General features: G+C 38.9%; 1 protein-coding gene across 1 annotated transcript in view; it reads left to right on the plus strand.

The window, feature by feature from the left end:
* The window catches only part of LOC124377281 (kelch-like protein 29), a 168,599-nt gene that overhangs the window by 124,368 nt on the left and 16,285 nt on the right, over window positions 1–27,946 (plus strand). Inside the window, exons 7-11 of the mRNA XM_046836696.1 lie at window positions 32–228; window positions 3,931–4,190; window positions 12,583–12,781; window positions 25,486–25,668; window positions 25,861–26,041. Of these exons, the coding sequence (XP_046692652.1) occupies window positions 32–228; window positions 3,931–4,190; window positions 12,583–12,781; window positions 25,486–25,668; window positions 25,861–26,041 (1,020 nt within the window). The remainder of the gene's footprint in view (window positions 1–31; window positions 229–3,930; window positions 4,191–12,582; window positions 12,782–25,485; window positions 25,669–25,860; window positions 26,042–27,946) is intronic.

The following is a 27,946-nucleotide window of genomic DNA, read 5'->3' on the forward strand; positions in this document are numbered from 1 at the left end:
GGTTTTCTAACCACTCTGTCACTGCCTTCAGGTCCCTCGGAGAGACGGGTAGTGGAGAGAAGCTGGAGCTGCAGATGACCAACATCGGTGCAGACGTGCTGGAGATGCTCCTGGAGTTCGTGTACACCGGCTCACTGGTCATCGACTCAGCCAACGCCAAAACCCTGCTGGAGGCTGCTAACAAATTCCAGTTCAACACATTTTGCAAAGTCTGTGTGTCTTTCTTAGGTAGGAACTCTCACTCACTTTTTTTTTATAGCGCACCTTTTCTCCACCACATCAGCGTTTTCTACGTCTCATTCTTCTCTATCCAAAGTAGCTGTTGCCATGATTTTTAACATCAGCTCAGAAATTTCAAAAGCACTGTCACACTCCTGTGTGTATAATCCAGCTGCATTGTGGTAGATCAATAGGAGCCGAGCCGGAGGTGGGCGCTTTCGTGCGAAAGGCTGACTGCAAAAGTGTGAGGCATCGGACCGCAAAACAAACAGTTTGGGGACAAAGCTTAGTTAACTTCCTGAAAAGTCAAGGCTATGAAGTTCTATGACTTCTTTAATATTTGACTTGTGTTCGTTGACAAACGCAGGGCAAAACTTCGGTTCAAAAGGTCAGCTGAGCAGTCAAGACAGGAAGTGAAGGATTACCAGCAGCGATTATCGATCTGTTTGCTTTGCTTGTTTTTCAAGTCTAAAAATGTGTTTTGGCATCATGCGGAGGCGGCATGAGATTTATCTAAAGCCCTTGCACCAAATGAGGGTAAATCCAGTGCACAACAGAGAAAAGTTGAAAGTTGTTTGCAGCCTTAATAAGAAATGATAGAATGCCTTGTTGTGTAAAATGTAGAACATTTGATCTAGAGAGTAAAACTCAGTGATTTAATGAGAGCATGTAAAATGCGAAGAATTTACTCAGTTTAAGATGGAATTTTGTATGGCATCAAAAAATGTATTTCTCACAGCTGGGTGTAGGACCAGAAGCACGACTTAGTGGAGTCTGCAAAAAGTTACATGTGTTTATCGAAGTCCTGCAGAGAAGCAAGATGTTCAAAAGCCTGCGCAGCTGCAGTGCTGCTACCTCAAGCTAGTAATGACAATCAGGTCTGTGTGTGTGTGTGTGTGTGTGTGTGTGTGTGTGTGTGTGTGTGTGTGTGTGTGTGTACCTATATGTAAGCGTGTGTCATTGTCCCTTCAGTTGCCAGTGCTAGATGGAATGAGGCCTAGACCTCACCATGTGGTTGTCTTCAGCTTGTCCTTTATAGGCCCTGGCAGAAAACTTCCGGGAAAAAAAAAACATTTCTTCATTGTGTGAGAAGAAGACATCTGACCTGGTTTATAGAAGGTGGCATGCTACAACACTGCATCATTCCAGACATAATAAAACCACATCTGTCTTAACCAGACAAGTTGGGCTGAAATTTGGCAGTAGCATGTCTTTGTGGACTTCACATGGTCTGCATATTTGATGTTTATACAGCTTTATGCCACATTGATTCATCCATAAGATTCATCCAAAGACCACATGATCTACTTTCATAATATTACAGATGTGGTGGAAAATGCACACCTTTTTTTTCACAATCGTGTGTATAGATAGTAACTGTGTTCATCTTAAAAAAAAAAGAAAAGAAAGAAAGCTGTAGGCTACTGCAGAGAGGGGACGATCAGTTGAGTGGAACATTAATAAATATATATCAAATTTCCAGGTGTTAGCTATTACCAGACTTCAGCCTGTTATTCAGCCTGCTCTTAGGGACATTGATTTATTAGTCTTATTAGTACTTGATATTTTGCATTTCTATGCATAATTATAATTGTTGTCATTTTAAAAACTGGCAAGTGGGCAAATAAGCCTTTTTTTTAGTTAGAACCACTGAATCCTACACACAAAATATTCTACAAACTGTACAAAGAAATATTGGAGGGCTTTACAGACATTAGCCAGGAATGCCAGGATGAAGCAAGTGAACAATGGCATTATTATTTAGTCGGTAATAAAATGCATTAAATAGAAACACACTGGAGACAATCATTTAATAATATTAGGCAAATACATTCTAGGCTACAGCATCTCTACCAGATTTTGTTCTGGGAGTACTTTAAGAATTTTAACACAGTTTATGGCCTCTGCTTCTATTACAGCCCAATACAGCTGTGCACTTTCAGCCTTTGTCCTAGAAAAAAACCAGGGCGATTATCAGAAATATTTTTTAAAGGCTTTCCGGCTCAACTAAAAGGTTCCTGTTGGTCCGAATCGTGATCAGTGACCGCAGAGAAACGAGTTCAAAGATGAAAAAAGATTAGTAATCATTCGATTTTAAAATGTTTTGCCAAGCATCTTGTTTACATTTCCGAATAACAACATCTGTTTACATTAGCCTGAATGTTGCGCTTTGAAATGGTACACAGGGTAATGCTTTGTGTACTGATTGCAGTCTACAAACTGGAAATGAGCTCCATGTAAAAGTCCACATGCATAAAGCTAATTATGTAAAACAAAAAAGTGCAGTTTGTATTAATGTAAATCATGTGATGGAAATTGACTTGCATAAAACCCTGCAATTAAGAGTGGCTGGCTTGTTCTGTATCACTTAAGCCTTACATTTTGTTTAGAGGTTAAATAGCTATGGTCAAATCCTCTGATACTCCTACTCTTAGCTTTGAGGGCTTATGAAGAATCTATACATAAAACATTTTTTGAAATTTAGAATTTTTGAATTTTGCAGACTCATTTGTTACCTTTTGTGATTCTGGGTGTAACAGTATTCATAAGGACATTGTAATGATTTTGCAAGCATGCAGTGAGAATCAAGCACCAAAGCTTGACAATGTTTGAAAATTATGTTCTGTTAAAATGTCTGATTTGAATAAAATGTTCACCAGATTTCATCTTTTTAACGAACATAGGAGAGATGGAGTAAATGTCCTAAAAGGAGCTTAAAGCTAATTTATTCTGCAAGACTGAGGAGGAATTAATTGTGGTTGTCATGTAACAACCAGTCCAACTCTCTAATACTATAAGGGCAGCTCACAGCGAGAATCGACATGACACAGTGTGAGTGTGTGCACTTGAAAGAAACACATTTTACCTTAAGGAGGCTTTTACCAGGCTACAAGTTTCTATGATGAAATACTTAAATTTGTTTTGTAAAAGTTGGAAAGCACTGCGTGCATGTGTTTGTGTGTGTGTGTGTGTGTGTGTATATATATATATATATATATATATATATATATATATATATATATATATATATATATATATATATATGTATATATATATATATATATATATATATATATATATATATATATATATATTATATTTATATTTATATTTAATATTTATTTAATCGAGTATTTCCTCAGAATAACCCAGATAATGTCGCCTTTCACTTTGGATATTATTGTATATGCTTTATTAACTGAGGCAGTATGTTCTATTTTTATTTCTCTGTAAAGAAAAGCCATAGTGAAGATCAGTAGGTTTCTTTTTAAACTTCCATGTTTGAATGTTTATATCAAAACAAACAAACAACAAAATTTGAACATTTTATTTATGTCACACTTTTGTTAGACAGACAGCTGCACATTCTTAAATCTTGCTACAGTATTATTTGTTCAGGCTCTCTGCAGTCACAGGCATAGACACTTCACAATTTTAGGATGTCTAGCACTTATGACACAATGTTGACCCCTTATTTGACTCCTCCTCAGCTTTAAGGCACCAATAAGTACTTTGCCTGCCATTGCTTATCCATGGGATGCCACCCCTGCTGTGTGCCCTGCACTCAATCGATTCTGCCCCAGTGTTTGTCCCAGAAGAGCTTTGAGCCACAGCGCTCCTCGATGCTTCACATATTCACAACCCAAAATCTTGTTATCTTTTATGGATGTGGGCGCTGGGCGCTGTCTCTCTTTCCTTTGTGCTCTTTAGAAAAGCAGCTGACAGCGGGGAACTGCCTGGGGGTCCTGGCCATGGCCGAGGCTATGTGCTGCACAGAGCTGCACAACATGGCCAAGGCATTTGCGCTGCAGAACTTTCCAGATGTGGCAGGCCAGGACGAGATCCTCAGCATCTCTAAAGAAGACCTGGTCAGCTACTTGTCCAACGATAGTCTAAACACAAAAGCTGAGGAGCTCGTCTATGAGACTGTCGTTAAATGGATCAAGAGGGACCCAACCAACCGAGTACAGGTCAGTTTTTATATTACAATATTTTGCATATTTTGGTCAGTTTACAACAAAAAAGTACTTAGAAATTTAATAGAAAACAGTATTTATATAATAGAAACTTCCATAGAATTATTTATACGCACTGAGAGTTTCAACCTTTCAGGATCGATCTTTTCAATTGTGATTCACATTGTTTCATGTCAATGAGATTTCTCACAATGTAGCATTATGACTTTATATATTGCAGTTTTTTTTTCTCCAAAATGTTTTATTTATTTTTGAAATATTGACATTTTTCATGTAATATGAAATATACTTTTTTTTTTCTCAATATATCACAACCTTATTTTTATATTACATTTTTTTTTTCTTTAAACTAAAGCCCTAAAACACTGTCATAATATGACAGATATAGCAATATTAGCTTTACTTTTATTCATATTAATCTAAGATTAACAATAGATGATATTACTTTCCGACATCTTTTATAACCTGTGCACATCTGTAATTAGCTTAGTAAATTTTGTCCTTATTGACCATTATCTACACAAAGCAAAACATTTGTGCTACATGTTCTTGTAATAATATAGTGGCCTGAGTCAAAAGAGCATCCACAGTTACCTAACAACCACAACTCGACAGTGTAGTTAAAATGATTTCAATATTGTTAGCACATTCTCAGATGCATGAATGATATGAAAAGCAGAGAAGAAATAGAGAGAGCAAAAGTCCCACTGAATGAGATGAGCTAAGCACGACTGAAGGCTTAGAGATAGTGTGTTGGAATTGAGGTTTGCCCTTTTTGTGAAAAAAGTGAAAGTGTAGGACACAGCAGGAGCACTAAGTCTCCTGAAGTGTCTCTGTTCTTCTGGGATCAAAAGAGGTAGTTCAGACACGTGACCACTTCAAATCTGCCTCCAAGTTAAAAAAAAGGAAACTTTTTCGGGCCTTAGCCCTCTTTTGTTCAGTTCTCCAAAAGACTGAAGATGCTCAGAGTTAACCTTAATGCACAGTAGATCTGCCTGTGAAATATATTCAAGGCCTGTGCTGTATGCAGTATGTCATCAGGTTCTTGGCAGTCGTGATGGAGCGCCGTGTCTGTCTGAAACGCCAGAGCCATGTGTGACAGAGCTGTCGCATTGAGATTCTGTTTAAAAAGCAGCTCACACACTTGGAGGACACACTCACATGATAAACCCACTGGTCAATCCTGGAGTTTACACAGTAGATCATGAGCATTTTTAAACATCTTCTTTTTATCTGCAACCTGGACTAGACTGTGATGGAAGGTTCTGATATTTCCCAATCATATTCTAAATCTAATTGTCACAGTGTAAAGAATCATAAAGGCCAGTACGAGGGCTTGTTTCTCAGCCTGAGCTGCTGTTTATACAAGTATACAAGTAGAACGTTTTCACTGTGGGATTCAGTACCGAGGAAGACTCTGTGCAAACGTGATATTTCTGAGACGTGAAAGGAGCGAGATGTGAAGTGTGAGATGAGCTAAACACGTATGTGCCAAAGAGTGGTGGTGGGAATGGAGATAAAAACAGCTCATTTGGTCATACTTCTAGGTAAGCAAGTGATTTTATGGCTTCGAGCTAATTACCTCTGATTTAGCACCCACTCGATTGTGAGAATCCTGAGTACTTAGTTTAATTTCAGCCTCAATCTGAAGCACTGCCTCCATGTAAGATGATGTATGGATCCGTGTTGGGTAGTTCTTCATCCCTTATTTTAATTTACATTAGTGTGCAGTGAGTCAACACAGTTTTCCTGTACTCGTAACATGGCTCCCAAGTGACTCGCAAAAAGAAGAATAATGCTGCAAATACTGTAGCTCATGGGGCATAAGGAATATAAAAATTGTACATGCCAGCTTAATGATCGATCCATCCTGTGCTCATGAAGAAGTGCTATTCTCTCACTGAATTCATAGATGTTAGTAAATTAACTGCACAAAATGTCATATTACCTAATGGTTTGTATGTATGTATGTATGTATATATATATATATATATATATATATATATATATATATATATATATGTGTGTGTGTGTGTGTGTGTGTGTGTGTGTGTGTGTGTGTATATACATATTGCCTTTCTCTAGTCTTGAAATATTACAAGTATGCTTATCTGCTGCTCAGTTTCATAAACTTTGTTTTAACCAATGAGTTTTGGTGTAATCCTTGCAATCTATTTTACATAAACAGTAGTTTCATTGTAGGTTAGCCTCAGCTGCTGGAGTCCAATTCCCACCGGTGTGCAGCCAGGAGTGCCAGGCAGTAATCTCACTCCTGTGGCATTATGGGAGCGGAGCAGGCAAAGAGAGTGAGATGATTACCAAATAACTGGCCTTTCCCTTAACTCCTCATTCCAGGTCGAGAGCACAGGCCATGTGTGTTCAATTAGAATCAGCCCCTCATGCTGCCAGCGGCCCATTAATGCTGTGCCCTGGCCAATTTCAGCCAACACTTTATCTCACTTGCTAAGGCTGCAGGACAAAGGGGTTTGATTAATAGCGTCTCTTTTGAAGGAAGATCTAATATGAGGCTGAAAGGAGAGCTTAATGATGGTTTATGCAGGATGAGGAATCACTATGCACCAAATGAAGGTCCATCTAATTCAGCAGCTGTAAAGTAACAATCAATGTGATGTTACTGATCTGTGTTCTATGTTCCATTGAGATAATACTTATTAGCTGTTCGAGACCTGTTAGACATTAGACTGTAGATCGGAGATTGTGCATTCTATTTATTTATTTTTTTATATTTAGGTCTTCGGAAATATTCTGCCTGTGTGTATATATATATATATATATATATATATATATATATATATATATATATATATATATATATATGTGTGTGTTTTGTTTTTTATGATTAGTTTTTATATATTAGAAGACTAGACCAATGTAAAGGGGTTTACGCAGCAGGTGTTCTGTGAGGAGAATGAGAGAACAAAAGAGCAGGGGGGAAGGTGTGTTGGAAGTGCTGGGTGTCTTTCATTGCTTTCTCTCTCGTTTGCACTTATATGATTCAGAAGCAGAGCTCTAGTCACCAGGCCAGCTGAACCCCAGCTCCCCATGTCCTTTTTTTTTCTCTGTTTTAGTGTTTTTTCTGTTTTCTTACTCCCCAGAAAGAGAATACCCCAGATAAACTCTTTCAAAGGGTGTGTAAAGGAAAGTTTTGCTAAGTTATTTTTCTTGCTGAGATTATTTAAAGAAAAAGACAATGTCTTTGTCTGTGCAGGTCTTATTTATACACACTAACAAGGGGGCCATGTGATGACACTGTGTTGCCCACTAACAGCACAAAATAGAAAATGCTCTGTGGGCATTTTTCATCTGTGTGACACACCCCAGCATACTCACAACTTGACTCGTGTCATATCTTCTCAGCATGCTGTCAAACTAATTATTCCCCACCTGAGAGTAAATATGTCCAGTGTGTATGTGTGTAAGTGTGTGTAAGTGTGTGTCAGTGTATCCAGGCAGTTACACCACTGATAAAGACGAGTTAATATAGGCTATGGTTTTGTGGTTAATTAGCTTAATTTCACACATAACATACTCAGTGAATTTTTTAAATACTCTAAATTCGGACTTAAATATGTGGTGAGGCTGTTTGCTGACCTTCAATAAACAGGCAAAGGTTTTAAAACAAGGAACTCACCCAGAAAAAGCTCATATACTTGATTAGAGCAATAGTTAAACAAATGTATAGCTTGTAATCATAGCTGTAATTAACCTGCCTGGAAGAACACATTTATAGGATTAGGATTGTTAAAAAGTTGGACAAATGTTACCTTTATTAGACACCTGTAAAACTAAGTGTGGCCGTAGAAAGCCATTTTTTTTTAAATCCACCAATTTTTAGAATACATACATGCATACATACATACCATTTACTTTTTGATGTATTAGAGGATTTTTCATATTTTGCTGCCTGTGTGAAGAAGCTACAACTGGGCTGTGGTTAAAAATTCCATCAGGATATTGATCCGATGCAAATATTTAAATCCACCTTAAATGGTTTAATGACATAATCAAGCTGTTGACATGGCCACCCCAGTCCCCTGACCAAACGCCACTGAAAAGCTTAGAGCTAGCTGAGTTTAGTCCATTAAGACTTATATTTGAGTCTTAATGGACTAGATTGAGTGGCATATGTGATTAGCTTGCGATGCTTAGAATACATTTACTTCAATTTCAAGTAACCACAAACACTTTTTTTTCAGAATGTTTTTACCCATTTTAGCTATTAATAGAAGTAGAGATTACTGTATGTATGTGAGAGAGTGTGAAAAAGAAAGAGGGGAGATAGACATAGAAAAGTCATGCCCTATCTCACTAGTAAGTCAATACCTTCTCTATATTGAATGAGTTTACTGTACAGGCTTGTAGACGAGCAGTACAGCCAATAACTGTTTTAACACACTCAATAGATTTCTGTTGTTCAAATGTACATATACAGAAATCATTTAAAATGTATGTGCATTAGGTGACCAATGTCATGTATAGAATGTCACATTTCTGTGGAGATATAGAATTTTTATATAAACAGACATGAGATTTTACTACAAAAGGTGTGCTTTTGTTAATGCTAAAAAAGGAATAATAAAAAAAATACACACAATGTAAAATCTAATCTATGTTGGTTTATTGCCTGAACTGCTGATGGTATTCTTACCATCAAAGAGGGTTCCATGGGAATCAAAAGAATTTAAACTACCTAAAGAACTCAAGGAAACCCTTTTCCACAGTGTTCCAAACTACTTATCACTTCTATGATCCTGAATTCTTATTGTATGATTTCTGACCCCAGTTTTTCTTCTGCATTAACACTCTCAACACAGTGCACTTTGCTCTTCAGACATGCACCAACGGGATACCCATTCCCATTTCTCCCTCCTATTTCAGTGATCAACCGCTTCAAGTCGTGTTACAGATTGAGAGACAGTGCAGCTCCTCTGTGGTCCTGATCGCCACAGAGCAGGTGCTAAAAGCAAGCTTGGGCATGGAAACCCTGGAGCTGTAATAGCCGAGAGATGCTAGTACACGTACAGCATGGCTAGTATGAGGCGCTGGGATCAGCACTGGTTCACAGCTACAGAAATACCTCCGTGCTCTGAATAGGTTCATGAAGGCTCTCAGTGTCATGAATATTGATTGTGTGTATGCAGTAAATTGAACCTTGTGCAAGATGGGAATTTGGAAGCAGAGACAAGCTCGACATATGGGTCCAGTGTCCAATGAGAGTGTTTGTGTGAATGTATGCCATAGTCAATTATACTGGGAAAAAAATCAGATGAAGAATATTAGATGAAGTAAAAACACACTAGGAGTTAAAAGTTTTGGAGAATCTTATGTTTAATTACATATTATCACTATTATAGCTGCAGGCCACATGAAATGATACAGACTAGCAATTAAAGTTAAATCTTTGTGGAACTTATTAACTGGTCAGTCATGGATCCTAATGGGACTTTAAATTAGTGCTTTATTAAAGGCAGGCCAGGCAGATATTAACTGTTAAACATAAATATGTGGTGTGCTAAAAGAACCTAATTACAGTAATATCCATTTATAAATATTAATTCATTTCTCAATTCAATTATAATTACTACAGCAAGATCATTGTACACATGTGCACTTACCTATAGCTATATTCACTGGCCAATTTATTTTTATTCCTATATTTACTGGTCTATTACAGGTAAATATTTGTATACAGTTACTAAATGCACCTCTATTACATATGCATATAACCAGAACAGAGACTATCATAGGGCCAAATCTGACCAGATATCATTTGCTAGTCAGTAATTTTCAGCATAGCAGTAAAAATGGAAGTGTTTGCATCTCTTTCACAACCATCGGTCCTGTTCTGACCCATGCAGTGACGACTGCTTAATGGAAAATTTGGAAAAGATAAGCTTAATGGAAAGAATTATTAAAGTTCAGAAAATTCATTGATCGCTTACAAGTAGTCTTGGGTTTTCCTAGTTTCTTCTGTACAGCAGTAACACAGACATGGTACAATGCAGTTAATTTACTACACTTAGCACTACTTGGTTGACCTCATAGGTGTTTTTAATTTTTATTATTGAACTGTTTTGTCTGTCTGCCATTCCAGTCAAGCAGACTGCCCAATTGAAAGATGTATCCTGATAGACTCATAACAGCACCACATCTATCAAGATATATCTCTACATTCTGCTGGATTGGAATGACAGACAGTCAATAGTATCCTGTGAGCAGAAAAATACCTACATACCACCTACATCTTGCTGTAGGTTAAACAACTATTAATCCCTGACCATCACATCCTTCCCCTTACAATGCTGGTAGTTTTGCAAGGTGTTAAAACCCGTTTCTGCTTTAGCAGCTATGAAAATTTAAGACTTCTTGTGAGTGCTTAGTGAACATTCTGAACTTTAATATCTCATCTCCATTATGCTCTTCTTTTCCCAATTTTACCTTAGGCAGTCGACCTGGTCACTGCATGGGTCATAAAATGCACAGATGGTTCTGTAAGAGATCCAACTGGGAGAATATATAATTCATCAGATTCAGAATATGCCTTCCTCTTCTGCCATTATTTCTTGTCCTTCAAGCTGAAGCTGGTCATTTTAGAGAATCTTGATGACTGTTTACTGCTCCCTTCTGGGGGGGGGTTGCATATTTTAGTGTAATCATATAATCACTTGGAATGGGATGGGGGCTTACAAACACCAGTGTTTTTTGTGAGTTAAATTTACAAGCGGGAGTATAAATCCCACCACCCTGTAACAGCCCTCGCCTACTTCTCTGTGGTGACTCAGCTTGGGAGCAGATGATTATTTTCTCTAACCATTCCAAAGCTGTTTGAACAGCTCAGCCATGGCTCTGGCAGGGCTGGAGAGAGAAGAACAGAAAGGCAAAGGAGAGAGGGAGCATTCTGGTGGGAACATGGACATATTGCTGTGCCATTATTTTAGAACAGACGCGAAATGTGTTCAGAACAGCATGTCTTCGCCAGAGCTACCACCAATCCTAATCCCAAATCGTTCACCCACCGGGGACAATTCCTGTGCCCTGGAACCACCAGTCAGTTTTTCCTACATTAACACATTATACTGAGATGGCACACACACAGAGAGTTCAGACCGTCTTTCTACTGTTTACTTTCTTTTAGAAAAGCCAACTCTGAGAGAATTACTCTAGAACATTTAATAGAAGGGCAATTTTCGGAAGAGTTTTAGTGAATAATACAAAGGATTGAAGTCCAGCCAAGACTTGGCAAGCATCTATGAAATAGCTCCAAAAAGCCCTTTTTTATAGACCTGGCCTCTAGCTGTGCATTGTTTGTACAACAGAATTCATAGTAAATCTGTTGTTTTGGGGTTAAAACAAAACAAAAAATATATAATTCAAAGAGAAATGGTTAGAGGTTGTTGTGCTATTGTGAGCTCTGTTAAGAAATGTCAATAGTGTTGCCTGTATAAATGTCAAGTGAGCCTGAAGTGAACATGATCATCATGTCATGGTTGGAGGGCTAGCGTGCTGTAGATTGCAAAGAGCACATAGGTCTAGATTTCATGAAAGTACATGTGTGTGAACAGGCCTTAATAGAGGCAGTGTGTAAGAGCTCAGGGTGAACAGGTCAACTAAACTGATGACCCTGTTCAGCCCATGTTTTCAACACTGAACACAGACGCAAGCAAATACCTCACAGATCCCCACTGCGAACAAACAAGCCATCAGCCCACTGAGCCCCTCACCATAGCAACTCCTATCAAACCTTCTCGTCCCCACAGGCGTCTGGTCAACACACACACAAACACACACATGCATGAGTTTCTGTCTTCTGTGAGAGAACAAAAGAACTGAGGCACCGCAAAGCAATCTTAAAAATAATGAGCTGTGATTTTATCCAAAAAGAATGATCTTTTACCAAATAAGCAGTTCTACAGTTCTACTTAATTTTTATTAATTTTTGTTTGGGTTTATGAAAATTAAAGGTCATTGATCAATCATTCAATGCATTAAAAAAAAACAAACATACAATGTGAAACTTGGGTTCTAATGAACATGAAAAAAGTTAAATCCAACCTCTAATCCTTTAACCGATTCCAAAATAATCAATAAAACATCATTAGAAAAGACTCAGAAGCCAGAGTCAGACATCAAGCAGAGATGTCAGGAAGCTGCTCCTTTGGATTTTTTCACTATTAATAACTTACACTGTTAGATGTTTTTGTGACTATGATAATGATAGCATTTTTGAAACTGAACCCTAAATGTCATGCTATAAATTATGTAGAAATAAATAGGACATTACAAAATAGTACACAGAACATAGACATTAAGTGCGGTGAATAAATCATTCTTATTCAAACCATTTTGCTGTCTGATTGTCTTGCAGCACATTTCGGAGTTGCTGGCAGTAGTCCGATTACCATTTATTCATCCAAGCTACCTGCTAAACGTCGTGGACAATGAGGAGCTCATCAAGTCGTCCGAGGCCTGCCGAGACCTAGTGAACGAGGCTAAGCGCTACCACATGCTCCCTCACGCACGCCAGGAGATGCAGACTCCCCGCACTCGGCCAAGACTGTCGGCAGGTACAGTCCAGAGCCAGCTAATTTCTGCCTTTACTATAACCTGTACAGTTAATTCTGCATGTGTAAAATAAGCAATTAGCGGTTAGCTGGTAATCAACCTATTTAAACACTTTTTTTTGTTGATGTTCTTTTTATTCTGAATAATTATTAAGCAGGGTTGGAGCAGGAGAGCACAACAGAAAGTTCTTTGTTAACAATTATTAATTCAATTTTAATTAATCATCGGGTACCAATAGGTGAAGTTTGAGAACTTGTGGCGATAACCTTGTGGAGCAATATGACGAGATGTTCAGGGGGGTGTGATATTTATTTCCTGATCTAATTTTTGCAGGTGCTTTAGAGAATCATAACAGTTATAAAATGCATTGCAATAATTTCTTAATCAGTTGAAAGTACAAACAATAAAAATATTTAAACAATAATGAACTGAAAGCATCTTCAGAGCTATAGTTTTAGAGATACTAACATTTGTCAAGGTCCAGATGTAGTAACTTCATGCTTGTTAATGGATGGATAAGTATTTAACACAACTGAATAATGACAGCAATTACCCCTAAATGCTTTAGCATTAATGATTACTTAATTACTTAATTGCTTGACAATTTAAATCACCAGTTTTTTTACTTTATAGTTTTTTAATAGGGCTGCTTTTCACATTACCACTTTAAACTAGTTATGGACTTCCAACTAGTGTTATGGATAAAATACTGCATCTGTAAACTTTATAAATTTTTTGTCCACTAGTCTTTAAACGAGCTGCTTTCGATTTTATTTTCTGAGCAAACTATACTGGCGGGTCAGTAATCAGACTAAAGTTAGTAAATAAAATGCAAAATATCAATGATAGTGTGAAAACTTTCCTTTCACAATGAACGCCTCTCGGTTACGTATGTAGCCCTAGTTCCCTGAGGGAACGAGATGCTGCGTCGAAACGCGCCCGAGTGTTCACGCTCTAAAATAATGTGTGTAATCAGTCAAAAATTGGACGCTGGCCCTCACCGGTGTGGTGATGTCTCGTAAGGGAGTAGGAAGTGCTGCAGGGACACCGGCAGTGTGGCTTAGAGACGCAGCGTCTAGTTCCCTCAAGAAACTAGGGTTACATACAGTACAGACCAAAAGTTTGGACACACCTGCTCATTCAAAGAGTTTTCTTTATTTTCATGACTATGAAAATTGTAGAGTCACACTGAAGGCATCAAAACTATGAATTAACACGTGGAATTATATACATAACAAAAAAGTGAACTGAAAATATGTCATATTGTAGGTTCTTCAAAGTAGGCATCAAGAGAATGCCAAGAGTGTGCAAAGCAGTAATCTAAGCAAAAGGTGGCTACTTTGAAGAACCTACAATATGACATATTTTCAGTTGTTTCACACTTTTTTGTTATGTATATAATTCCATATGTGTTAATTCATAGTTTTGATGCCTTCAGTGTGACTCTACAATTTTCATAGTCATAAAAATAAAGAAAACTCTTTGAATGAGAAGGTGTGTCCAAACCTTTGGTCTGTAGTGTACGTTACCTAGAGACGTTCCATTTCAGGAGCTCAAGCTGCGTCCAAACGCTTTTGGATCAAGTGTCCAATCACGGCAGACTGAACAGTCCCTGACTAGTGTGTATAAGCACAGCTAGTTCGAACTACAGAGGGGCCAGGAGTGGCACTGCGGTCCAGGTTGTAGAACCGGACAAAGGTCAGCAGGGTGGACCATCCTGCAGCGTTGCAAATGTCTTGGAGGGGTACTCTAGAGGACCAAGCCTTTGAAGCAGCCACACTCCAGGTGAAGTGAGCTCTGACCCCGAATGAAGCGGGGAGACCAGAGAACTTATATGATGATGCAATGGCATCAATGATCCATCTGCTAAGGGTCTGCTTATTGGCAGAGAGACCTTTCCTTTGAGGGCCGTAGCAGATGAGCAGTTGGTCAGACTTTCTCCGTCCTATGGACTTAGGTGTCAGTGCGCATACCTTGCACAGCCGGTTCTATTTCTTCTGGTCTGGGGCCTGAAACGGAGGAGGATAGAATGCCTGTAACCTCACAGGTGGTGGGACGACTGAGGGTGGAGCCGCCATTCCCCAAGTCTCAACCCCTGCCCCTACAGGGTGTCTGCTTCTTCGTTCAACCGACTCGGGATGTAAGCTGCTCTCAGTAAGAGGAGCTTCCCCTGGTTGAGGCTGAGCCCACCGAGCAGCCCCTTGAGACTGGCGTGGTATGTACTCTTGGAACCCTGTTTCTTACTCCTGAAAGAGTGAGTAGGGCATCCAGCAGCACGGCCCTATCCCTGTCGGACATTTCTGAGAGAGTGAGCCAGAGGTGCCTCTTTGTCAAGACGAGTGTAGCCAATGGCCCTAGCGGTCTCTTTAGTGGCTCTGAGGGCCAGGCCCGCCGTCCGGTGGAGCTTGTGAACTGGCTGCCCAGGTCACCTCCCATATCCAGTTAATGCAGCAGTTCAGCCTGCAGGACCATCATGGTGTGCAGAGAGGCAGTGGCTTGACCTGCCAAGGCATAAGCCTTACCTACGAGCGCTGACGTATTATGCAGGGTCTTCTTGGGTCTCGAAGAAAGAGGCGTCTCTCTAAATGTGCCCGGCGCAATATGTGCAGATCATGCACAGAATGTGCAGAGAATCCGCACCGAATGTGTGCAGCCAGCTCTATGTGCGGAACCGCTCTAGCTTCGTCCCAACTCCATCCTTTAGCCTAGCTCGCAAAGCCAGCCCCATCCCCCGCCCCCCTCCTAAGAGAAAGAGAGGTGGAGCTAATGCTCATGTAGCAGTGGGAAGAACCATCGAAAGGCGTGCTTCCGAGCCTGTGAGCGAGTGCTGGACCGAGCAGGTTAGGTTGGAGAAAGGGATAAGCCCATCTCGAAGCCCTCTGCGAGGTCCATTTGCGTGCCCCAGGAAGTGGCGGGGCCAGAACCGGGAGGAGCGCGAGCACTCCCTCGGAGAGTGCCACTCAGGAGCGGGGCGATGGCATTGACATGCAGAGGGCTCTCTCTTCTGACGAACAACTGACAGACAAGTCAACACATACACACAGAGCGCTTTGTGAACAAACAGAAGCTGGCACTCACCTCACTCCATGTTTGTTTTATACTTCCTGGTCGTGACGTCACCCTGCCGGGGATGGCCAGCGTCCACTTTTGACTGATTACACACATTATTTCAGAGTGTGAACACTCAGGGGCGTTCCCAAAGCATTTCGACGCAGCTTGAGTTCCTGAAAGGGAACTGCCTTTAACAAAATCATTAACCCAAACTTATCAAGCTGCCGTAGAAGATCTGCTACAGGAGCATAATACATTGATCAGCTTTGCTACGATGGTTTTTGTTTTGTTTTGTTTTGTTTTTTCAAGTGCTCCGTATGTTTAAATTGTTTTGAGTAGAGTTCGGGTTTATATAATACAATACTGTGCAAAGGTCTTATTATTATTATTTTTTTACAGAAAAGTTTTAGATAATCCCTGACAGCCAGCATTTCTGTTTTTTTTGTTTTTTTTTAAAGGTGTTTCTGCTGTAACGTTTATATTTGGTTGAAAAATCTAAAATCAGTCAATAATGCAAAAGCCACAAAATAAACATCTCTCTCTCTCTCTCTCTCTCTCTCTCTCTCTCTCTCTCTTTATATATATATATATATATATATATATATATATATATATATATATATATATATATATATATATATATATATATATATATATATACGTGTGTGTGTGTGTGTGTGTGTGTTTAGATAGATAGATAGATAGATAGATAGATAGATAGATAGATAGATAGATAGATAGATAGATAGATAGATGTGTGTTATTATGAACTCATATCAGCAAATTTTATTTTATTTTTTTCGAATAAACCATTTCCAATCTTAGACTGGCCTGTCTCTGTGGATTTCTCAGCTTCATCAGAGCAGATGCTGTGAGCAGTGCATGGATTTATTTAGTCCTTATGCACTGTGGCCCTTTCTCCCTCCCTGACTGTTATTGATCGGAGTCCAGTGCAATACAGGGGCAATGAAGTGCTGTCTGAATACACTGAGACAGATTTCTCTGAGGAATGATATTGTACACACTCCTCTCACATTTTACCATGTGATATTTCTATGCTGGTTCTTCAAAGTCATTTCATGTCTCGTGTAAAGGCTCAATTGAGAGCAAGAGCTAGAGAAAGGTTTTTATTGCAGCAGTCAAGCAGAACAGCCAAGTGAGCCAAGCAAAACATGGCACCACTTTGATTTTTTATTTGTAGTGGCAAACATGCAAGCCTGGCTACCACAGCTTTTCTTAATACATCTCCAAATCCTTTATAAATATCAGCAGCAGTATCTGGATTTTTGGCATACTATGCTGGTTTACATTATTAATTCAGATATTTATAAGTGGACTAAGTCCAGCTTTAAGAAGCTTCCCTTCGAGGATCTTCTCTTTTTCCAGAATAGAAATTCTTTTCCCCTTTATTAGGCAGTGTTTAATTGTCCTCTGAGAGGGATTATAGTTTTAACTCAAACACAGCATTACTGTACTTAACCTCTTTTTTATTTTTGCTTGGAAGAATTAGTAAAATAGTTTATGCAGGGGTCAGTTTATGAGTTAAAACTTCCTAAATGTTGATATTGAGTTTAACGCTGGTTTTATTATACGTGGAAGTTATTTTCACATTGTGCTTTATACTTTTGACACATGCTAACGATCTTTCTTTTTTTAATTTATTATTTTTTTTTTTTTGCTTCCTTGTTTTCATTCACCTTCTTTTTTTGTGGTTTGTGTTTACAAAGTGTATAAACCTGTGGTATGTGTGGCAGGTTCAGTATGGCTCTGATGCACTGTGGGTTTGCCAGCCACCTGTCTTCCCTGTTTATAACGCTGCATAGAACTAAGAGAGCAGTCAACAGCAAGCAGAAGTACCTCGACAGTTGAGTTTTACACTGTGTGTGTGTGTGTGTGTGTGTGAGAGACAGAGAGAGAGAGAGAGAGAGAGAGAGAGAGAGAGAGAGAGAGAGAGAGGGTAAAAGAAGGAAAGGTAAGAGAGTAGAAGGTTGAGGAAAATAAAGCATTAGGTTTTTTTTTTGTCACCGATGGACAGTTTTGCAGACAGAAAAAGGTGTGTGTGTGTGTGTGTGTGTGTGTGTGTGTGTGTGTGTGTGTGTGTGTGTGTGTTTGTGTGTTTGTGTGTGTGTGTGTGTGTGTGTGTGTGTGTGTGTTTTGCCCACATACAGCTCTTGATGTGTACACCACCTGAGCCAGTAAGATAAGTGTGAAGTATGAAAAAAAAAAAAAAATGCTGCTATGTCATCCATGAAACATTCCTCTCTCAACCTACTTGACTCACTCTTAAGACATCCATGGAGTGACAGTTCAGCAGGGCAAAAGGTCTTTTGTTTTTGTATAGGCCTTCCTCTTCCCCTGTTTTTCTCTCCTCTCTGTTATCTTGCAAATACAAAGGGAATACGACTTCCTGTCTCCATATCACAGGCCATACAGATTCAAAGTACATCACAGCATCAATTCTACAGTACAACTTTACTCGTTCCTGAACACAAAAAAAAAATCTTTGTGGGAATATGTCTTTTTACAAAGGCTTTGTGGATGCTTTACAGTTGTAGCTTTTTAAAAAGCTTTTATTTAGAGCTTGAAAGTAAAACCCAGTGGGCTGTAAGAAGGGTAATTAGTACCCTATGTGGGGGTACAAATACAACAAATAAAAAGGTTGTCAGGTTGTTTACCTGAAGCTTTATCAATGCATGTGACATTCATATAATTAAATATTTAGCACATGGACAAAAGTATTGGGACACCTGACACCTGTTCTTCCTCAAAACTGTTACCACAAAGTTGGAAGCACACAATTGTATAGTATGTCTTTGGAGGCAGTAGCTTTAAATTTTCCTTTCACTTGAACTATGAGACCCAAATATGTTCCAGCATAACACTGCCCCTGTGCACATAGCCAGCTCCATGAAGATGTGGTCTGCTATAGCGCTCTGACGTTCAAACCTACTAAACACCTTTGGAAAGAATTGGAATGCTGACTGCACCCCAGGCATCCTCACTCTATTTTCATACTTTGAGTCTATCATCGTCCTTGGGGATGAATGAGCACAAATCTCCACAAACAAAATCTAGTGGAACATCCTCCCAGAAAGTGGAGGTTCTAAAAAGGGCAAAAGGGAAGTAAATGTGGAAAAGGATGTTCAAAAAGTATAAATACAAAACACAAATCCTATAATCAGGTGACAAACTTTTGTCCATATGGTGTTTTACACACTCAGTTCATTATTGTGTTTTTATCAAACCGCATTTTATTTCGTTCAGTGCATTGAAACTAATTAGAAATGCAAATACTTATTTGACATGAAATGCCACTGAATCTGGCATTGTCCTTCTTGTGTGCAAGCCAGAAGCCTGATTCGATTGGCAAAATGAAAACCTCCTGTATGGAATTCTGCTTCAGCACAAGTCAAACCTTAAAATCTACTGTATGCATGATGTCATATTTCTTGATTGAAAGCACTGGCCGTGATTTATCCGTCTAAATTTATTCTGAACATGTTTATGGTAGGCAGGTAAATTCAGTATTTACAAATTCACTTCATAACTTGTTGAACTGCAGGATCTTATTAGTGGCTGATCAGTAGTTTGGTCATAGGTAGTGCAGGATAACTAAGAATCACAAGGAATAAATCAGAATTTCTGATCTCTTTACTTCTTTCTCGCCTCCCAACTCACCTCACCATGAATAGGTTATTAGTTATGTGTACTCGAATAACTAATGATTCCTGTGAATGTAGTGTTGGTTTATTGAGCATCATTTGCATCTTTTCGGTGTCCAAATAATTTATTTTTGACTGTGTTTAATTATTTCTCTACTGGTTATTCTACAATGATTTTGGCTAAGCCTTATGCAGACTCAGGAGGTCCAAAAAAAAAAAGCAAGATATTATATTACTTTCTCTATTAACACTCGGAACTGTGATTTATTTCTTTATGAGGTCATATTTGGCCTCTTTTTGCACTAGCCATTCAAATAGCAATGCATCTCATTTATGACAAACATAGTTTGAAAGATGCTGCTCAATTGTCATACATTAATGTTTTTTTTATTTCTTTATGTTTTTTGTTTTTAATTCTAGATCAGTTTTCCATTTTTTGTAGTTTGTTCAGGAAAATGAATAGAGTCCTTTATTTTGCAATACGTCTCTGGTTTAAATTAATTTAAAAGTATAATATCGGAACGGCTTAAAGGAAACATCATTGGTGTCTAATTCTCACCTACAGCACTAACTCTACACTGTTTAATTATTGGATCTCTGATGAATGCATCCCAGTAGCAGCCTATGGCCTGTGCTGCTGCAGTTGACATGGTGAATCAGTGCCTAGGAGATTATTCAGCCCGTGATGGCTGCATGCATGACAGGTAATGAGGAGCATTTTGCACAAAACTGTCAGCTTCTCTCAGCCTCAGTCTCTCTCTCAGGACAGGCCAATCCATATGCTGTTTCCCTATCTACTCTGGCTGTTACGTTAACACTGGCAGTTTATTCACTCTGTTTTTAAATTGAATTTTCTTTTCATATGTTCTTCGTTACATTAGCACTTTTCAGGGGAGCCTGTCACAACTAATCTGGACAATTCTCTCAGCGTGGCTCACCTGCTGATTGCTTTCCATTAGCATGCTATGCAGATGAATACTGCCTGCACTAAAACGATCAAATTATTTTGTAATACTGCTGTTTTTTTATTTTTATTACATTGAAACTGTACTGGTCTGACTGTATTAATAACATCCTGGCAGACCCTGAGATCATTTTCATACATGATCATGAAAGTCTAACCAGTTCTTCTCCCATGTGTGACTTCTTATCTCTCTTATTTTTGGTGACATTTCATTTTCTTTTAAAAGCAGTAAAAGTGCATGTGAGTCATGTTCACCTCTCTTTGTGTTGGCTTTGTGTGGCTTACTGTGGCCTGTGCTTGACCCGCAGGTGTGCGTGGGTGCATGTGTGGATAGGTGGTTACTCCCCTGGCACTGACCACAGTGTTCAGCCCATACAACAGCATTGAGCACAGCAGGAGCCTTGTGCTCTTTTTCATGCCACATTAACCCTCTGCAGGCACACGGGGACAGGGCAGGGGGAGAACTCACGCTGGATGGAAATCACGCTGAGCATTAAGCCACAGGGAGACTCTGTTATCTTCACAGTTGAAGTCAGATGTTGAGGTGAGGTTTGGGAATTGAGCAGGGTTTTCTTTTTTCCTCCTCAATGAGGAGTTTGACTGAAGTATAGCCGGATGCAGCCGTTGCTCAAGACATCTGTAACATGGAAAACGGATCAGCAATCTATTAACTATTAATAACCTCAGACTTTGTATATTCTTGGTAATTTCAGGTTCAGACTCAAACCTACAAAGGGATTTTTTTACATGCAGAAATCAAAATGCATACTCCAACAAGTATACACCTCCTGCTTATAGAATTGTAGTGGCTTGTCTTTTAAACTGCCAGTTGTTGTCAATTTTTATATTATATACCTACATATAATAATAATAATAATAATAATAATAATAATAATGATAATAATAATAATAATAATAACAACAATTATTATTATTATTATGATTATGATTATAATTATAATTATTATTATAATTATTATAATAATAATAATTATTATTATTATATCATTATTTTAAACTGTCAGTTGTTGTAATTGTTTATATTGTATACCTACATATAATGATAATAATAATAATAATAATAATAATAATAATAATTATCATTATTATTATTATTATTATTATTATTATTATTATTATTACTATTATTATTGTTGTTGTTGTTGTTGTTGTTTTTGTCCTGGACACAAGACACATAAAACAGGAGGATTTATTGCAACTTTTTTCATCATCTATATACATATCTAAAATTAGGAGATTTACAAAAAAGGGGAAAAAAGAAGAAAAAAGGCTTTTTTGAAATACAAAAAATAGGGTAAAAAGTGATACATTGTTAATGCACATGTTCTTTGTTATGGTCTTTAAGGACTTCTTGAATGTTTAATTGTTAGACTGCAGTTTCACAATGCTATTCTTGTTTATTCTTGTTTGTTTCATAATAGAAACACATAGAAATTCAGCTTCTATAAGCCATCCATTGGCATTGTGTACAAGATCATTTTTTTTCCGGATAGGCAAATCCAAAGCCAATTTATCTTCTCTTTCCTGGATCACTTTCACCCATTTTCACCAAAAGGCAGTTGGGTTAAGAGTCATATTCTCCAATTACCAGGCCAAATGCAGTTTATGGAAACTGGAGCTGCCCATAAGTGTAAGTTGAGACTTTATAGGAGGATGAGAGTGCCACATCAGGCACAGCTGGACCCCACTGGGAGAGCTCTGATCCCTCTGAAGAACAGGTTCAGGAGAACTTTCAGGGTGAGTGAAAAGATAGAGAGAGAGAGAGAGAGAGTTATTTACTGCTCCTCCCTGCTCCAGATGCTATCATTAGTGCTTTTCAGCTCAGGGGTGAGAGTTACCTGGGTGGCTCTGTCTCCCATTGGGAAAGCTTTATTTACCAGTGGCAGGTGCTGATCCCAGGCCATGGATAGGCTCATTAGGAAGAAGTGGGGTGGAAGAAGATGCTGTGATTGCTGCATGGCACAGGGAGGAGGGAGAAAATGCCATAGGGGGGAGATTCTCAACTGTAAAAGGTGCGGCCTCCCATAGCTCCCAAGAGCTACCCATGTAGCGTCATGAAGAGATCGAGAGAGAGAAGGAGACAGAGAGGGAGATAAACAGGAAGACAGAAAGTGAAGTGTTGCTGTCAGTACAGAATTCCTATTCCTGTCTATATATCACAGATGTAACTGACAGGTGTTCGGGATTTGGCGTATTGTGGTGAGAAAAAAAGACACTCTACTATTCTCTTACTTCTTGTGGATGTGTTACCATGGGCATGCACTGGTGCTGTAGGAAGATTGACCAGGAAAATTGACCAGTAAAAAAAAAAAAAAACGAGCAATATAAAAATAGCCTGAAGTTGAAGACTACATTAAATTTCTTCAGCTAAAACTGATGAGTTAATTAGAATAATTAATATGTCTAATTACTGAGTTGCCTAATAATCCTTTCGGCATGGAACTGCAGCATTAGCGCATAGTTTTATGCCCAAAAATTGTATTACTGGCAATCGGCACTTTAATGCTACCCTCCAGGGACAGGAACTCATCACATTTGCACTTTATTGTGTTATGTCACTCTGACTATTATGTCCGCAAGTCAGTTAGAGTAGATGTTTGTGGGTCAGGTTTGACCTTGTGCGACTAAATCACCTTAAAACTGTCTAAAAACATTTTGCACTTTTATTTTAGTTTCATTTGACTTTACTTATCCGAGATTAATGTATTTTGTAGTATTTTTCACAGTATATAAAAGGCCACACACAGCAGTCATGTTCATTTTAATTTAATTTATATATATATTCACATGCCTTGACTTCACATTATAATTTTTCTTTTGAGGTCCAATATACACAATATGGCCAAAAGTATGCGGACACTTGACCATCAAACCCATGTGTACAGTACTAGATTTCGATTCCAGGCATCCCACCGTTGTTGTTTGCTTCACTTTGGTTTAAAATAGACTACAAAAACAGCCTTTACTATTGTGTGCTTCCAACTGAGGAATAAATGCATGTCATTCTACTCCGACAAGGACTACGCTATTTGTGCATTTTTGTGCATTGAATGTGCGGTATTTCGCTTCACATGATTTTTCTCACCAGAAGATAACTCCTTGTGCTCTGAATTGATTTAAACATTGTCCTCTGTTTCAAATCTCCAAGCACAGCATCTTATAAATTATGGTCATCTTCTTGCTCAGTGTGAACTTCCTTTTAAGCATTATGGTGGCAAAATATTGAAGTATGCAGAAAGAAATCTGGGCACTGTCCTGCACTGGATCCTTTTATATCAGTTTCACCCTTTCCTTGAAAAGTCTATGCTTTCCTGAGAGAGATATTCAGTTCCAGTACATAGTGTATTAGAATGCACTTGAATGGAAGGCAATCAACAGTTTTGTTCCCCCGTGTTTGTGTGTGTGTGTGAGAGAGAGAAAGCAAGAGAGAGAAAGTTACAAATATAAAATGTCATTCTGAGCTACAGGAACAGCTATATCCTTTCTTCTAAACATAAACTATTTTCTAACTCAATTTCAAAATCGAAATACAACTTTTATAAGTTTTCTATGTTTCTTTGTCTGCTGAAAATTCTATTTCTTTTTTCAGTGAACCCTGTCTTTGGAATCTGAACCAACAAATTGACCACTATTGCTGGCCTACATCCAGTGCAGTATATTTTGATACATGGATTCTTTAAAAGGGATATAAATCTAAGCAGAAGCTATGCTCAGCTATCATGCCTTCAACGTAGGAAAATAAAATATTCCTGTCTGTGTGTAGTATCTGCTGCACCTGTTTGCTTAAGCCGAGAATGAATCATTCTGGTAACAGACAGCACAGACTTTGCATCATGTCTCTTTCTTCAGCACTAAAGCAGAGCAGATGATCCCCTCAACATTTCCTATTGTATTTCCTGTCCAAGTGAAGACAAAAGGTCAAACCCCCACACATTCTTTTTTACCCCTTCTAGTTCTTCACACCAGTTGTGCTTTTACCTGCCCTGGAGAGATGTTGTGAAAGAGCTGGAAAGGAAAAGATGACAGTGTTTATAAGAGGGGTGCAGGAAGAGAGAGAAGGCCATGGATCAGCCGAGGTGCTGTTGTCAGTGGAGCGCCAGGGAAGTATTGATTCTGAAAGATGAGCCAGCAGTTACAGGGAGCTTAGGAATGTCTGAACCTTTCTTTTTCTCTTTTTCTCTTTTTCTCTCACTGTATCTGCCTTTTTCTTTCTCTTCACTTTGAAAAAAAAAAGCTGCTTTTTTTAGGTAGCTTGATGGCAAGCCTATACAGGAGCATATACACTACATAAGACATAATGCCCTGAGTATTTAGACAATATTCAACTCTTCTGCTGGAGTCTTTGTTTTATATAATGAAAATTCGTTCTTTTATCAATCAGTTATTATTTTTGATTATTTTATAGATAAGCTATATTTAATTTATAAGTTTTGTTGTGCAAGTTCCTCTGAACAAGATCAACTAAAAATATAGTTTACCTGAACGTTCAGGGATGGCAAAATGCAGAGTCTCCACATGTTGAGGATATTCAGGCCAACCTGGAATCACTGGAGGGCATACTGCTGAACAGATGGTTATGACTTTAGTTAAGCTCTGATAATTCAGTTCTACACTCAAGCTGGCTTGCTCATGTAGGTTACTTTGAGAAAAGGAGGAAAAAAATCGGGGCTTTACGTAATGTGTTCATTTTGCCAGAATACTTTGGCCACAAGTTAACTCCCAAGTCTCAATTTAGTGGCTCCGTGTCCGAGTGTGTTTGCGCAAGGTAATTTAATGTCATCTGCTGTGTTGATATTCTTGGATTTCTTCTCCATCCAGCCTGGTTAATCAGTGAACCTAATGGAGCAGTGCATTCCATCAGTATACCATTATCTCCTAATACTCTGTATATTTCTCAGAGCTATGTTTAATAGCTTTACCATTACCACCCAAAAGGAGCTGCTGACATGCTCCCAGCATTATCAGAGCTCAACTACATGGCTTGATTTGTTGTTTTCCCGACCTACAGGAGTTGCAGAAGTGATAGTGTTGGTCGGAGGGCGGCAGGCCATCGGTATGAACCAGCGCTCTCTTACTGCAGTCACCTGCTTCAACCCGCAGAACGGCAAGTGGTATCCCCTCGCTAGCCTGCCTTTCTACGAACGTGAGTTCTTCAGTGTCATCTCAGCAGGGGACAACATTTACCTGTCAGGTACTGTCCTGCACTGGTGGCCACCTTTATAAATTCAACATTAGTTGTCACAGCAAATATTGGTCTGTTGAAGAACACATTTTTTTATTTTATCTGATTCTATCCTCAAACAGTCTTACAGTAAATTAATAAAAGTCTGTAATTGGCGCACCATGGTTGTGAAGTGACAATATTATTGGTGCCTTACATCAGGGGGAACCGAGTCAGGGGTGACGGTGGCAGATGTGTGGTGCTACATGTCACTGCTGGACAACTGGAACCTGGTGTCCTGTATGACGGTGGCACGATGCAGACATAACAGTCTGGTGTATGATGGGAAACTCTACACTATCGGAGGCCTCGGCATGGCCGGGAACCTGGATCATGTGGAAAGGTAATAACATCTTGGCATGCTAGTTAAAAACCCGTTGTCCACTATCACTTCGACTGTTTACTGATTTTATATTTTTACACTGACATCTAGTGATATTCAGCAACTAAATCAGCTAAAATATTCACCTGACAGGCCAGAAATATCTCCCAAATTGATTGCTGTATTTTGGAGGACAGGGATGGAACTACTCTGAATATTTTTCCACTCATGACACCTCTGGCTGGTTCCAGGAAGTTACTGAAGTGACTGTGTATAAAAAAGTCCGGCGTACTTCAGTGGCAGCCAGCCCACGAGGGCGAGATTAAACGGGGCAATCAAAAAAACATTACAGCTCTTATTAAAGTAGGCTGCTGCGCCTCATTACAGGATTGAATGGAGCTCGCGAGTGCCTCTCAGCACATAAGTCGCTCAAAATGAAAACCTCTAATTTGATATTTTTTTCCTTAATGCCTCCATGCTGCGCATTATCATGGAATACTTTCCTCTCCCCCCCAACAGCCGTGTAATAGTAACACCTAACTCACATCGGATTCGAGAATTAGGAAACCGCCAACACACCGTGTTTTTGCAAGAGGAGAGACGGTTAATGTTTTGCAAAGTGTCACGACAGATATTTCAAAGTGGTTTACAGGATGGAGCTTCTGCAAGGTGTGGGTCTTATGCGAGGCTAAGAGAGATTGCTGACCAAATGCCCTATATTTAATAGCTCAACCTGTCTGTGATGTGCTGGTGAACGGATCTAATAACGTTTCCACTCGCCATAACATTCGGATTATTTACGCTTTTGCAAGTTCAGCCGAGAGCCAGAGTATTGCACATCAAACTAGTGAAGTAGCACAGGGATCAGCATGCATTATTTGTAACACAGCAGCAAGTTTAGAACCAGCACAGTGCGAAGTTAGCTTGCCATACTCTATCATTTAATGTTGTGTATGTGATTTTTTTGCGGATTGTATTTGCTCTCAGTAGGTTTTGCTCACAGTGTGGTCAGTAGTCAAGTGTCAGTAAATAATCTTTGTTACTGCCCCTTCCCAATATATTCCTAATGCTTTTAATGCCACAGCTGTTTTATTCTCCCCATCATTATGCTATTACATACATTCTCACACTCTGGCCCAGATATGCCTCAACCTTTTCTTGTTCGATTGAGATGATGAGTCAGAACAAGTCTTTGATAAATACAATTAGCATTTCTGTTGCACTAGAATCACGACTGTTTTGTATGCTGCTGAGGTTAAATAGAGCGCTGTGGCCTGTGGAACTCTCTGCTCCACTATAACAGCTTAATTTGCCTGTAGGCTTCAGGTGATTGACGCTGCCTAAGGAAAATTTGTTTATAGCCCTGTGCTTACAGCGCTCAAGTTTAGCTCTCGCTGCCTCCCTCAGCCCCTGACCAGCATAATTTGTGACCTGTCATCTATTCTTCTTCAGTGTTTTTATGGTCTTGACCATGAAAAATCCCACATTAGGAATTAAGTCTTCGATCAGGCTTCTCCCAAAGTTGCTGTACACTTCTTTTCACTCTGCCCAGCAGGAGACTCAAGCACAATAGTGAAATGGAGATACCCTGTAAGTGTATGGGGTCTGGACTTTCTGGAAATAACCAGAAAATTTGTTCATGGCAGAGCCTTTGCTCAAGATTTGGCTTGTTTGCTGATGAGACAAAAAAACCTTATGAGCATAAATTCCAAATAAGATAGTAGTCTCCAGTTTACACATATTCATGAGCTACTAACCCTAACAAGTTTCTTGAAATGGGTGTAACTAAAGCCTAAATTATTCTAGTAACATTTGTTTTCTTTTGCCTACATAATCACTTTTTGGTTATCTGTTAGAACATGACTGCGTTTGTGCTCCCATTTCATACCAATCCTGACAAGGAAAATTGTTAGAAACAGTAAAAGG

Source organism: Silurus meridionalis, chromosome 23 (assembly GCF_014805685.1).
Source record: "Silurus meridionalis isolate SWU-2019-XX chromosome 23, ASM1480568v1, whole genome shotgun sequence".
Classification (NCBI taxonomy): Eukaryota; Metazoa; Chordata; class Actinopteri; order Siluriformes; family Siluridae; genus Silurus; species Silurus meridionalis.